The sequence below is a fragment of the Boleophthalmus pectinirostris genome, unplaced genomic scaffold (genome assembly GCF_026225935.1).
Source record: "Boleophthalmus pectinirostris isolate CB_2022bp ecotype Guang Dong unplaced genomic scaffold, ASM2622593v1 HiC_scaffold_21, whole genome shotgun sequence".
In the NCBI taxonomy this organism is placed as follows: Eukaryota; Metazoa; Chordata; class Actinopteri; order Gobiiformes; family Gobiidae; genus Boleophthalmus; species Boleophthalmus pectinirostris.
In genome coordinates this window covers 3,401,858-3,415,517 of record NW_026571175.1, presented here as the reverse complement: position 1 = coordinate 3,415,517, position 13,660 = coordinate 3,401,858, and the positions used below count along the sequence as shown (strand labels likewise).

At 41.4% G+C, this 13,660-nt stretch overlaps 1 protein-coding gene across 1 annotated transcript; it reads right to left on the bottom strand.

Annotated features, from left to right (window-relative positions):
• Nucleotides 1-439: 439 nt before the first annotated feature.
• LOC129410140 (cystatin-A1-like) lies at nt 440-3,994 on the bottom strand (the record flags this gene model as incomplete). Its single annotated transcript, XM_055157584.1, has 3 exons — nt 440-1,336; nt 2,189-2,290; nt 3,944-3,994. Coding segments are annotated over 3 exons (291 nt in total), but the record flags the coding sequence as incomplete, so codon positions are not given.
• Between the last annotated feature and the right edge of the window lie 9,666 nt (nt 3,995-13,660).

The following is a 13,660-nucleotide window of genomic DNA, read 5'->3' as shown; positions in this document are numbered from 1 at the left end:
AATACAACTTAATGGGAGAAGAAACAGACTTGTAGAGGGTGTTTTTTTACTGTCTCTGCTTGTATTTGCACTGTACTGAATGAATCATTTGTGTGTTGGTTGTTCCCTGTACTTGGCCCCTGAATGTAACATGTGGCCCCTTAATGGCCCCTGTTTCAGAAAAATCCTAGAACCGCCACTTCTCTGGTAGATCATTTCCCTGCAGGACTTCTTATGTGTCCTGTGGTCCTGTAACCCCTCAAACTGTTTCCCACTGGTGCTTTTCAGGGTGCACACTCACCACACACACCACATGCTCCTTACCTTCTGCTGTCTCCATGCTGCTCTCTGGTTCAGGGGCCAAACCGGAGCACTTCCTGATCGTGCCATAAATACTTCTTGGCATTTGTGTGTTTATTCTGTTTTCTTAAGTTCATCATTAATAAATGATAGACACATGGGAGGTTATTACAGTATTTTTATTATGGTGGTTTACAGTTTGCTTTATGTTCATGAGTACAGTGTTAAACCTGAAAAACCCAGAGTGAAGTGAACTGATTAGATCAGGGGGAGGGGCTAAGGGGTAAGGGGGAGCTCCTTCTGTTGTCTGTCCTTGACCTTTTTTTTTTCTGGACTGCTTCTTCTCACTTCTGTCTGAACCTGTGACAGAAAACACTCTGTTCCACCCTGTGATGTCATGTGGAATACAGGAAGTGCTCCATTGTGTTTTTAAACTCCAGACACCTTGACTAGAATCATTTGGATACATTCAGCCCTGGAACTGTCAATCTCTACTGAACTAAAGGTAAAAGGAGCTGATAACATGAAAACTACCACTTCATGACATCACAAGGTGAAACAGAGCATTTTGAGCTTTGGGGATGCAGACAGGCTGGACACTCAAACATGTGTGAATGAAACAATCCAAAAAGTCCACATCTGTTTATCAGGAGGTAACATTTTAACATGGTTTAAGGTCACAAGAGTTAATTTAGTGTAACACAGGACTTTTAAATCAAGATATGAACATTAATAACAGACCAATCAGGTGTGTCATCACCATAGAATATTGAAGAATATTGATGTAACACTTATTACAAGAAGTAGATAAGAACAAATGAGACAAAACCACAGGAGATTAGTGAAGTGTGCACCATAACTGTTTATATGAAACATATGACATCATTGATTTGGTATCAGATTATAAACTTATATAGAATCAAGTTGGTGCAGTATTTAGATGCTCAGACTCTTTCTTTCTTGATCTCCCTACACCGGTGACGACTGGTCCAGTGCTGATGTGAGGCAGCCCCACAAACACATCCACCTCCAGATATTTGTCCCCCCCAATGAAGACCTAAAGAAACAGAAGATTGAAGGAGGGTCAGAGAGTGTCACCATTATTCAACCCCAAAGACGTGACTCTTGTCATTTGAGAGGACTTTAAATCAGGAGATTAACATGACAAGTTTGTGGAGCCAAATAACAAACAAATAATGACAAAGTTCAACATTTGTGGATCATAATTTGGAATATTTATTCTAATGTCAGTGAATCTCCCATAGAGTCATATAGAGCTGTTAAAAGAGGATGTCACTTCCAAGTCCAACAAGAAACTTCACAGCTGATTTCTAGCTTTGGTTTTGTTCCTTATTCATCAAACAAGAGAAAATGTTTTCACATTTTTAAACGGTCAAAGTGCCTAAAAGTTTGCTTTGTAAGATTTAGTGTAGCCCCTCTCTAAGCTCTCACTCTGATTGGTCAGAACTGGTCACACGGTGCATGTTTCTGACATCACACAGGTGGGAGGAGCTAGTAGGAAATGAAGAAGAAAATATATATTTTGGGAGATTTGGCTCATCTTCCAATTCTTATTAAACTTTCATGTTATAACCGTAGATCTGTGCTTATAAACTTGTTGGCTTCAAACAACTGAAATATGTTTTTAACGTGACACGTGCTGTCGCTTAAAAAAGAGAGGAAATTGTAAACATCATTGTTTTCAATCAACTGATGAACCAGGAAGTGACATGACACTGAACAACTCTATAGGAGCTTAAAGTCTAATCATGACTTTGTTTGCTGGGGTAGTACCTGTGCTAATTACACATGAGGGTGATAGTTCTAATCTTTAGGATTCTTATTGTCAAAACATCATCTGAATATTGTCTTTGGGTTAATAAAAAATAAAACAATTATAGGAACTGACCTCGATGAAGTAGTTCATTCCAGCTACAAGTTGTTTCTTGTAGGATAAGGCTCTGAAAATCTTATAATTCTCTCCTGTGAGCTTCTCCACTTCACTCTTCACCTGAACAACAGCACAAGATTCACTCATAATACAGAAGGTCATTTTTTATGACACTTACTTGTCTCCATGGATAAGTTAGTTTGCCTGAAATGTTCCACAGTATTGCATTAAACATCTATATGACACAATTTTTCTGTTATAATAATATTTCCTCATGAAAACATCCTCAGAGTTGTGTTTTCTTTTTTTTTTTTTTACACATGTTTAACACAAATCAGACATATTTGTGTGAATTTTTCTCAAACAGAAAACTCTGTTCCACCTTGTGATGCCTCTGATAATACAGGAAGTGCTCCACTGTGTTTTCCACAACTTCACTAGAATCATTTGGATGATTTCAGTCGTGGAATTGTCGATCTCTACTGAACTAAAAGTAAAAGGAGCTGTTCACTTGAAAACTACTACTTCATGACATCACAAGGTGGAACAGAGCATTTTGAGCTTTGGAGATGTAGACGATGAGGTAACATTATAACATGTGTAAAAACTCAAGAATCCATTTTCTGTAATACAGGACCTTTTTATAGGCCCCTCTCCACAGATCTGACCTGGTGCTTTTCTGTTTAGAAGAGTTCAATTCTTGCCTCACTACAGACACATTGTGTATAAGCAGCTCTTGAGGTCAAAATAATTCCACTGTGTACTGTCTGCATCCCATTATAAAGTGTTTTATTGTCAGAGAATCAGGAAGTGTGCTGTTATATTGCTAGTCCTTCAGGCATTATTTATAATGGCTTATAAAGTCATCATGGTGAATCATTAGGATGTTCAGAATGCATCAGGTCAGTGAGGAGTAACTTTGGACCAGTTGGTAAAGTGTTTGTCCACTGTTCTGAACATTGGGAGTTTGAATCCTGCTCTCAGGAAGCTGTCGTTGTGTCCTTGGGCAAGACACTTAACCTACCTTGCCCACAGTGTCTATGTACACTGGTGTATGAATGTGTGAGTGGTTCCTTGTTGTAAAGCACTTTGAGAGCTTTGAAGGAGGAAAAGTGATGTATTATAAAAAAATATATAGTTCTGTTTTGGATTTGAAGACAATCAGGTACAGCGCCCTTTACTGTGAATGTTCCACAGTATGACATTACATGTATTTTTCTCCATGGAGGTGAGCGGGTCACGCCCAAGACCAAAGGTGTTTCTCAAAGCTTCGTGCCCAGTTTTGGTCGTGGGTTCTTTCTAATCCAAGCACACGACTCATGAAACACACTTCAGAGTGAACCAACAGCAACAGCAAAAAAATGAAAATAAAAAAATCTCCTTGTGTGGACAACAAAAAAAATATATAATTGCAACTAAATATATTCATAATTTGAATATAATGTGAAGTAAATAAACGTACACAATATGATGTATTCTTAGTAAAATACTAACCAAACAGAGGACATGACATTAGAACACAACTTGGATGAGCTGGATGCCCTGCCACACCCAGAATAGACCAAGGCAAGGCTTTGAGAAACACAAGTTACAAGCCACATCTGTGGAGAGGTGATCCCACTCAAGATAAGAATACATGCTTTTCAAGGCTTTTTTTTTAAGCAATAAAAAACAAAACCATAAAAAAAAAAAAAAAAAAAAAAAAAAAACATAAACAAGCATTGCTCACCAGAAAAGTTCCAGAGTGTAGCTTTAAGTGTGTGTGATACTTACAGAGTCACAGATGGTCCTGCACCTCTTGCGTCTGCAGGTTGGGGATCCTTCGATGCCTCCACACTTTTTGTCAGACTCCATGTCTCTGATTTGTTCGCAGTATCAGGACTGTAGCTGCGTTCTGTCTGCACGCTGTTTTAAGGTGGTGGTGATCGATCAGCGGGGGCGTATCGACAGTGCACACCTTTTATCTGTAAGTCAGGTATCACATTTCAAGACTATTATAAAATGTCAAACTCTCAAATAATGTCGTATTGGTAAGGTGAGTTATTCAAAGGTGTGGTTTGGAATTGGACACCTCATAACTTTTCAAACTGTCACACTTGTTTTGTTTTGAGCATTAGCTATTTGTTTATTGATAATGAACTTGTCACATGCCACCACTTAAGGAGTGGCTTTCTACATTCCACATCTTCCATCCACTGGTAAAATAATCTAATCAACAGGGAGTAGGGCCTATTGCATTCACTGTGATGAGCGCATGGGCGAGAGGACGTGGTGCAGCTTTGAACAGCAGTATCCCAGTAACTCACGCCACGAGATTCACCAATGAATGAATGGGGAAGGTTGAGAGCTTTAAAAACATATCATATGCTGTTCCCATGTGAACAGATATATTGTTTTTGCTCAAATTATTAGCAAAATTAGAAAGGCAAGATGTGCCCAGCGTGTACTGGCAGTCGTCTACCTGCTCTGTTAAATTTGTTCTTTGTTGTGGCATTAGTCTGTATTATGTGCCAAGATATCTCTGGACTGCTGGTCTACGATCGCCAGCCACTTATTGATCTGAAGCGTCTCATGAACTGTTTCTTAATCACAATTTTGAGGATCAAGCATCCTGTTTCCTTCCTCACTTGGCGTCAGTCCTGGTCTACCTGCTGCTCTCACCTGTCTCCGTGGCCCAGAGAGCGCTGAAAACGCAGCAGCATCTTAGTGAGAGTGAAGGCTTACTGGAGAGCCAATTCTGGAATTATTTCTCTCCTTACCACTCCTGGAAACCCAGCACTTCAAAGATCACACGGACTAGGGTGGATCCAGTCTGTGACTCCTGCGTGCCTAGACACTGGCCTGCATCACCTGCCACTAGTAGTGCCTCTCCACAAGCATCTAGCCAAACGCCGCGGTGTGGAATTGAGCTGCCTTTGGTTGCTGCGAAGTAGTTCTACACGGAGTCCTGAGGATGTGACTCTCCTCTTGGGCCTTTTGAATGCGAGATTGCTAGTTAATAAAACATTTCTCCTGAATGATCTCTTCACTTTGCAGAATCTGGATTTTATGTTGTACCATCCAACTGTTTCTATCTGAACTCTCCTTGGATTTCTGGCAGAGGTGGGGGGCTAGCAACAGCGCGCAAATCCAGCTACGTCTGTCGGCAGATTCCAGTTGATCCGTTTTTGAGCTTTGAGCTTTAGATTTGCATATAAAGCCTTGACACCCTGGTTCTGTGCCTTTTGGTGTATCGCCCTCCAAAGTTCAATAAAGATTTGATTCAGGACTTCACAGATCTCTTGACTGGCCTATTACTGCGCTATGACCAGTTTTTGATTGTTGGGGATTTTAATATTCACGTTTGTTGTGAATCCAGACCTCTGGAGAAAAACTTTTTAAATATGATTGATTCATTTATCTTAACCCAGTCTGTGTCGGGCTCAACACACGTAAAAGGACACACACTGAACTTGGTATTGTCATTTGGTCTTAATGTAAATCTAATGGAAATTTGTAAAAGGCATTTTTTGAACCACTTTGCCGTGTTCTTCTCTATAACACTGCCCCAAAGTGTGGTTACTCTGTGCACCCCAGTGCGCCGAGTGCACACAATGAACTCTATGACTGCTTCTTTGTTTTCTGACCTGTTCAATGCATCGGGAATTATGAACCGAGGTGACTCGCAAAACACCATGCCGGATGATACTTATACTGTCCAAGTGGGACATTAAAAGTTGGTAAAAGCTTTTTCAAAGGTTGCCATCTTGGGTTAGGGTTGGGGCTAGAGTTAGGAATAGAGTTGGGGCTAGGACTATATTAGGATTTAGGGTTAGGGCTACAGTAAGGGCTAGAGTTAGGAATTCAGGTAGGATTAGGGGTTAGTGTTAGGGGTTATGGTTAATTCAGGAGTTAGTGCTAGGGGCATGGTGCGTTTGTGGGGCACGGTGCGTGTGTGCAGGGCACAGCGTGGCCCGGGTGCGGCATAGGCATAAGCGAGGGTCGATCATTGTTGCCTGTGGTTATATTTGTTGTTATAATTGCTGTAGTTGTGGTTGGGGCAGCTGTAATTCTCATTTTTGTGAAGATCCAGAAGTGACGGCTTTTGAAATTACAAGGCTTCTTTTCTTCTGTGCTCTGAGAGGGACAGGGGGCGGGATTAATGTAGAGTTCAGAAGAGCCAGTATCTAAACTTTCATTTATGTTAACTGAGATTAAGGAAACAGAAAGGAAGTATCACTAAACAATACTTTATCTGGTACTCTGACATTGTAGATTTAAGCCTTTATGGAGCCTTTATGGGGTCTAAATTTTTGCACAAATACAATGATAATTATACATCTGGCAACACTGCCCCAGTCGCATTCAGTGAGAGTCCTTGAACCTATATGAAAGGGACATTAGTCAGTTCTTGTCCATAGATAGCACTCACAGTTCAGGGCAAAAAGGTTTTCAGCTCCTGTGTGGAACCTGTCTGCTTCTGTCTCTCAGCATGGGGTTTATACAAAGATATCAATCACACGTCACCAGAAGGTACTGATGTGACCAAGTCTAATTCAAAACCTGCAGATGGGTCATTTTACCAACTTCCACTAACCTGGAAAAATCTTTAATTTCATTTTAGGAAAGTTTGTAGTTTTTCATTTGACTTTTTCAAGTGAATTGTGTTGGACAATTGTGTGAATAAATAAAATCATGCTTTTGGGTCTGGGAATTGCTGTACACACTGTTTTGTTTTTTGTTTTTTTACGGTGTACATGTTGAGCTGTTGGCTCACATTTCACTAACTGTATAAACAATGAAATCTGCTTCCTCCTCCTCACAAAAGCTATTTACTTTTGGTTATAAACTGGCTGTTCTGGCTTCTAGATGAACCTGCATGTTGTTTTTCCTCCTTCAAGGTGAGTCATACCCTAATGCATAACTATTTTAATCTTTTTTGTATTCTTCCTTGTTCCTTGATTGTATCAAACCAGCAAAAACTTATTATGATTGTGAAGTCAGTTCTTGTATTGATTTTAACATTCCTTCTTATATGACCCTGTAGAAAAAGACAGTAAAAGCAAACAAACCTTCCAAGTAAAGCTGGACTTACACTGGACCCTGTGACTCACCCTTATCAAACATGTCTGACCTCCCTATAACTGCACAAGCAGCTGTCTTGTGTTCATGATGAGCTGGTGACTGCAGCTCATGACCCCTTGGATACGACACTGACGCACAGAAGAGCTGAAATTGAAATTGAATTTTTTTTCCCCCAAACCTGCACATACAATTGTCATGACAATATAACAGTACAGACACAAATACAAACATGTTTGAAAAGGGGATGGATGAAGCAAAACTTTCCAATTTCCAATCTCCTCCCACACTTCACAAAACAACACTTCAACTATTCAAATTGTTGACCCCTCAACTGCCACAGTATTGTAATACAGGTGCTCCACGGTGTTTTTAAAAGTTGTGAGGTTAGTTTTTGTATTGATTTTAATACTCCTTGTTCAGGCCGAATTTGACACAAATTTTAGCCCCACAACAATTTTATAATTGGGCTGAATTTCAGCTCCTCTTTGCGTGAGTGTCGTACAGTATCCAATGGGTCACAAGCTGCAGTCACCTGCTCACGATGAACACACGACAGCTGATGGTACAGTTATAGGGAGGTCAGACTTGTTTGTTATTGTGGTGAGTCACAGGGTCCAGGGTCCCAAAGCCACTGAGAGCAGCGTGTGGAGGCTCTCAGGAAGGGACAATAACGTGCCAGGGTGGTCGTGTGGGAGAGGCATTTGTGGCGTTCGACGTCGCTTGCGGCTTTAGGCCCGATCATCAAGGGTGGCATAGGACCAGTGTTGTGCAAGTTCACAATTTTAATTTCGAACTAGTTCAAAGTTCAGTTCATTTTATATTTAGATGAGCTCTGTAAATGAAAGGCTGCTTTTATTTTTCAAACTGACTTCTAGTTTACAACAACTTTACAAGATCCACTGTTGGACAAGTGACTTTAAAACTGTAATGTTTTATTTATGACTTGTTACTGTCATTTCTAAGTCATTTGTTAATTTACTCTCACCAAAAGAACTGTTAAGATGCTGAACTTTTGCACCATATATGGACTGAACCAGGACTGAACCAGGACTAAACCAGGTCTAAACCAGGTCTAAACCAGGACTAAACCAGGTCTAAACCAGGTCTAAACCAGGACTAAACCAGAACTGAACCAGGTCTAAACCAGGACTGAACCAGAACTGAACCAGGTCCAAACCAGGACTAAACCAGGTCTAAACCAAGACTAAACCAGGTGTATACCAGAACTGAACCAGGACTAAACCAGAACTGAATCAGGACTAAACCAGAACTGAACCAGGACTAAACCAGAACTGAACCAGGACTAAACCAGGAATAAACCAAGACTAAACCAGGACTGAACCAGAATTGAACCAGGACTAAACCAGGACTAAACCAGAACTGAACCAGGACTAAACCAGGACTAAACCAGAACTGAACCAGGACTAAACCAGGACTGAACCAGGACTAAACCAGGACTAAACCAGGTCTAAACCAGGACTAAACCAGGACTAAACCAGGTCTAAACCAGGTCTAAACCAGGACTAAACCAGAACTGAACCAGGACTAAACCAGGACTGAACCAGGACTAAACCAGGACTAAACCAGGTCTAAACCAGGTCTAAACCAGAACTAAACCAGGACTAAACCAGGTCTAAACCAGGACTAAACCAGAACTGAACCAGGACTAAACCAGGACTGAACCAGGACTAAACCAGGTCTAAACCAGGTCTAAACCAGGTCTAAACCAGGACTGAACCAGGTCTAAACCAAGACTAAACCAGGTGTATACCAGAACTGAACCAGGACTAAACCAGAACTGAACCAGGACTAAACCAGAACTGAACCAGAACTGAACCAGGACTAAACCAGGACTAAACCAGAACTGAACCAGGACTAAACCAGGAATAAACCAAGACTAAACCAGGACTAAACCAGAACTGAACCAGGACTAAACCAGAACTGAACCAGGACTAAACCAGGACTAAACCAGAACTGAACCAGGACTAAACCAGGACTGAACCAGGACTAAACCAGGACCAAACCAGGACTAATCCTGGACTAGAACTTGGAATCTAGGACCGCCCCTGAGAGAACCCCGAGTGCGATCGGGCGTCAGCTGCGTTTATCTCGGTGGAGCGCGGACTTCTGCGTCGGTCCTTTTCGCTCAGGATCACGGTTTACGCGGGCGAACCTCCGGCGTTTCACCGCTGCTGATATCGCGGTGATTTTAGCAAATTTGTATGAAGAAAAACGAAAAACCCACCATTTCAATCCAGGTTAAAAAAGCACTGTGACGCACGGTACTGACATATGTACCGAGTAAAATAATACGCGCGCGGAGCAGCACGTCCTGTGCGTGTAGATTTCAGAAAATAGGATCCATCCTATTTTTTGATGCTCTACACGAGCGTAGGCGCGTATCCCCGTCAAAATACACAGAGAGCATGTATTTATTGTTGTATTTGTGCATTTACCATCAGCACATTGTGCTCCCTGGGCAGTTGTGTATCATGTGAAAGAGCCCAGATCCACATACACTGTTAATTAGTGCTTTGAAATTTACTTTTGAAATCCTTGCGTTTGCCGTGGTCAGCCTGTACAGAAGGTAAATACAAGCAGCTAAACGCGCCCAGTCAAGTTTGATTGACTTTCCCATTGAGAGACACAAGAGCCCGTACGTTCCGCTAAAGCTGCCGGTGGAGTCGCCTTCATGTTGACGCGGCTGTGGTTTCGCGAGGTTAAGCGCGAGCAGATCGTCACTCGTCAGGTGAAAACAAATTCTGATGTTTAATTGAACCCAACAGTGACGTACGTCGTTCATCTCACATCATTTAAACAAATTCACGTTCAAGTTCTTGATTTACAAAAGTGTTGTGTTCAGTTCAAAGTTCACTGAAAAATGAACATGTTTCTTTTGAACTCGTTCATGCACAACACTGCATAAGACCTATTGTAATTGTTCAGCAATGTGAAGCAGTGCCGCGCAGGCAAACAGAACGTGAAGTGCTCTCCCCTTTCCAAACAGTGGCACTCATTTCATCGATTGGTGCCCGCTGACATGGCACGATGGCATCGCCCATGGACTCGATCGCAGTCTAATTGTAATTGTTCATCCCAAAAACAGTCCCCTTATCTGCCCAATCCCCTTATATCAAACACTCAGTTCTACACAATAGTGACACTCATGGCATCCAGTAGTACAGACTGGCATTGCCCATAATTGTAATGGTTAACTCTCGTAAACTCCAAAAATGTGCATTGGGTATGTGAGTAATCAAAGAGGTCAACAATGGAGCCCACGGGTGCGTTCCTGGACGTGAGCACTTTCCAGTGACATGTATATGTGCCACCATAGGTGTGTGCTGTCTTGCCTAAAAGATACAATGACACAGTAAGACAGTAAATGACGCTTCCATCTGATGATTAAAAAAAAAAAAAAAACATTTTTAAAAATGTCAGAGTAACAGCTCTGTGCTCTCCCTTCTTCATGATTAAATTAGTGGATCAAAGGAGCGTCTCAGATCATGTGAAACCTGGACCTGGTTCAGTTCTGGTTCAGACCCTGTTTAGACCTGGTTCAGTCCTGGTTCAGACCTTGTTTAGACCTGTTTTAGTCCTGGTTGACTTCTGTGTGAGTTTGTAGTTTTTTGTGATGAAAACAGAATGGAGAGACTCACCTGGATGTGCAGAGTGGTGGAGTGGGTTTGACTTTGATATGAGTCTCCCTCCTGCTTCAGCCTCTTCAGGAGCAGAGTCGTGTCGTGTCCTGAAACATGATTAAACATTTCTGTAAATCATCTGCTCAAAGGCTCAGATCAGATCATGTAACACTGAAAAACATAGAGCAAAGTCCATTTATTCAGGCTAGATTAACTTAGATTACCTCAGTCATCATGGAAAAAAAAAAAAAGTTGTGAACTTAATCAATTTAGTTTAGAAAGTTTTCTGGGCGACTCAGTTAAAGATAGATGAATACTTTATTGATCCCAAAGGAAATACAATTTTTGGTTGCAATAATGAAATGTTATTATTATTAAGCCCAAGCGCCAGAAGCTGGCAAAGGGCCTTTTAAGTATCACAAAGTGATGCTTCTATGTTAAAAATATTATTATTATTAATAGGCCCGAGCGCTATGGGTGGCGTAGGGCCTATTGTGATTGTTCAGCAGTGCAAAGCATTAATTGTAATTGTTCACCCCAAAACATAGGGCGTACTTGACATCGTGCAACAAAGTTGTTGATCATTGTTGATCATTGTGTTTTAGGTTTTACAAAATGTAAAATGAAAGTTAGGACTTGGATATTTTTCGTGTCGACAGGAACTGGAGTGTACAGAATTATTGGTACCCTTCTGGTAAGGAAATAACTTGAAACTGAGAAAAGCAATAATAAATACACATTTCCTGACAAATAACCAATGAAAATCAGACACTGTTTTTGAATTGTTGTTCAACACAGTTATTTAAAAAAACAAACTAATGAAACTGGCCTGGACAAAAATGATGGTTCCCCTAGAAAAGACTGTAAGTAATTGGACAATGTGGACATGTTAAACTTCGGTGTGTCTCTAATCTGCATCACAGGTTCTTCAGACTTGTCCTTAGTCAGTCTGTCTGTTTAAAGTGGGACATGTGTCATTGTGCTGTTTGGAGACATGATGGACACAACACTGAACATGGACCAGAGAAAGAGAAGAAGAGTCCTTATTATGCTGTTTTCTGATCTATATTATAATGTTTCTTCATCACAAACAGACCTGGAGTTGTGTTTTGTTTCATTCACATGTTTAACACACAAATCCTGCAGATTTAGACTGTTCTCCTCTGTGACGGAGCACCCATAGTTGCCCCATCATCCCCCGACCAGAGCGTCTTTCTCCTTCTTCTCCGTCTCCTTATATTAGAGTGTGGAGAGCTCTTCCCCTGCCAGGCTCCAGGGGCGGGTCTAGAGGAGGAGCCGCAGGGGTCCTGGCCCCACCTCTAATCTGATTGGCCCCTGAAGTGCCCCTGTTACCATACCAGACCAACTTTAGTTATAAAGCACTTTAAAAAACTTTACAGCTGGTCAAAGTGCTGCACACAAACACAGAATAAACAAGGACAACACAACACAAACACAACACACAATACAACTGCTAAAAACATAGAAAACAACAAGATACTCAACAACAACAAATGTACATGTCACTTGTTAAAATACAGTGGAAAAAAAGATGTTTTTAGGAGTGATTTAAAAACAGGTACAGACTCGGCCTGTTGAATCTCTAATGGAGACTGGTTCCAGAACCGAGGAGCAGCAACAGAAAACACACAGGCCCCACAAAGCTCAAGTTTAGCTGGAGCTGGTCTGCTGACCTGAGAGTGCGAGACGAGGCATAAGGGAGGATCAGGTCTGTGAGGTAGGAGGACGCTGGGCCGTGCAAACACTTAAAAGTAAATCAAAGAATTCTAAAATTGACTCTAAAGCTACGTTCAACTGCAGCCTGAAGTGACTCAAATCCGATTTTTTGTGATTTTATGTGACCTGTATCTGATCTTTTAATGACAGTCTGAACGACACAGATCCGATTTTTTCAAATGTGACCCAGGACACTTGGATATGTGCTCCTGAAACTGATACATATCTGATCTTTTGACATGTGACTTCAGTCTGAACAGTCAAAGTGCATTCATCCACCTACACGTTATCAACAAGTGACAGATGTACACAAACCTTCTTCTCCTCATATGAAAATTGTTAATGAAGTGAAGCACATCACCACTCACCACTCTTGGCTCCATCTCCACATCCACACGTTCCTTTCAACAAAGTGTCCCACAAAACACCACGACCAAAAACCTCGTCCTTCTCCTTCTCAATCTCCTTCTTAAAACAAGTAAGTTGTTCATGTTCTGGCTCCGGTACGAGAGGAACTTTAAAATCTCCAGGTGCTCAATGCTGCGTCCATGTTTGGACAACTTCTGTAAACACAGAGACGCTCGCTGTGGTTGACGCCATCGTGTCTCCAGTGCACATGTGGGACACTTTCGGACCGTTTACTGTTCACACTGGAGTCACATACAAGTCACATTTAATTGGAAATGTGAACGACCTCGCAAAAACATTGGATTTCACAAAAAAATCTGAATTGAGCCCTGCTGTCTGAACGTAGACGAAAAGACACTGGGAACAAATGGAGAGAGGCTAAAATAGGTGAGATGCTCTCGTGTTTATAGGTTCTAGTTAAAAGTCGAGCCGCTGAGTTTTGGACCCGACTTTTAACTGTTCTGTCAATCAACTGACGAGAAGAACCGAAGAATTCAATGATCAGTGATGTAATTCCACCCCCAAACTCTTGGCGGCAGTCGACCTATTGTCAATACAACTTAATGGGAGAAGAAACAGACTTGTAGAGGGTGTTTTTTTTTACTGTCTCTGCTTGTATTTGCACTGTACTGAATGAATC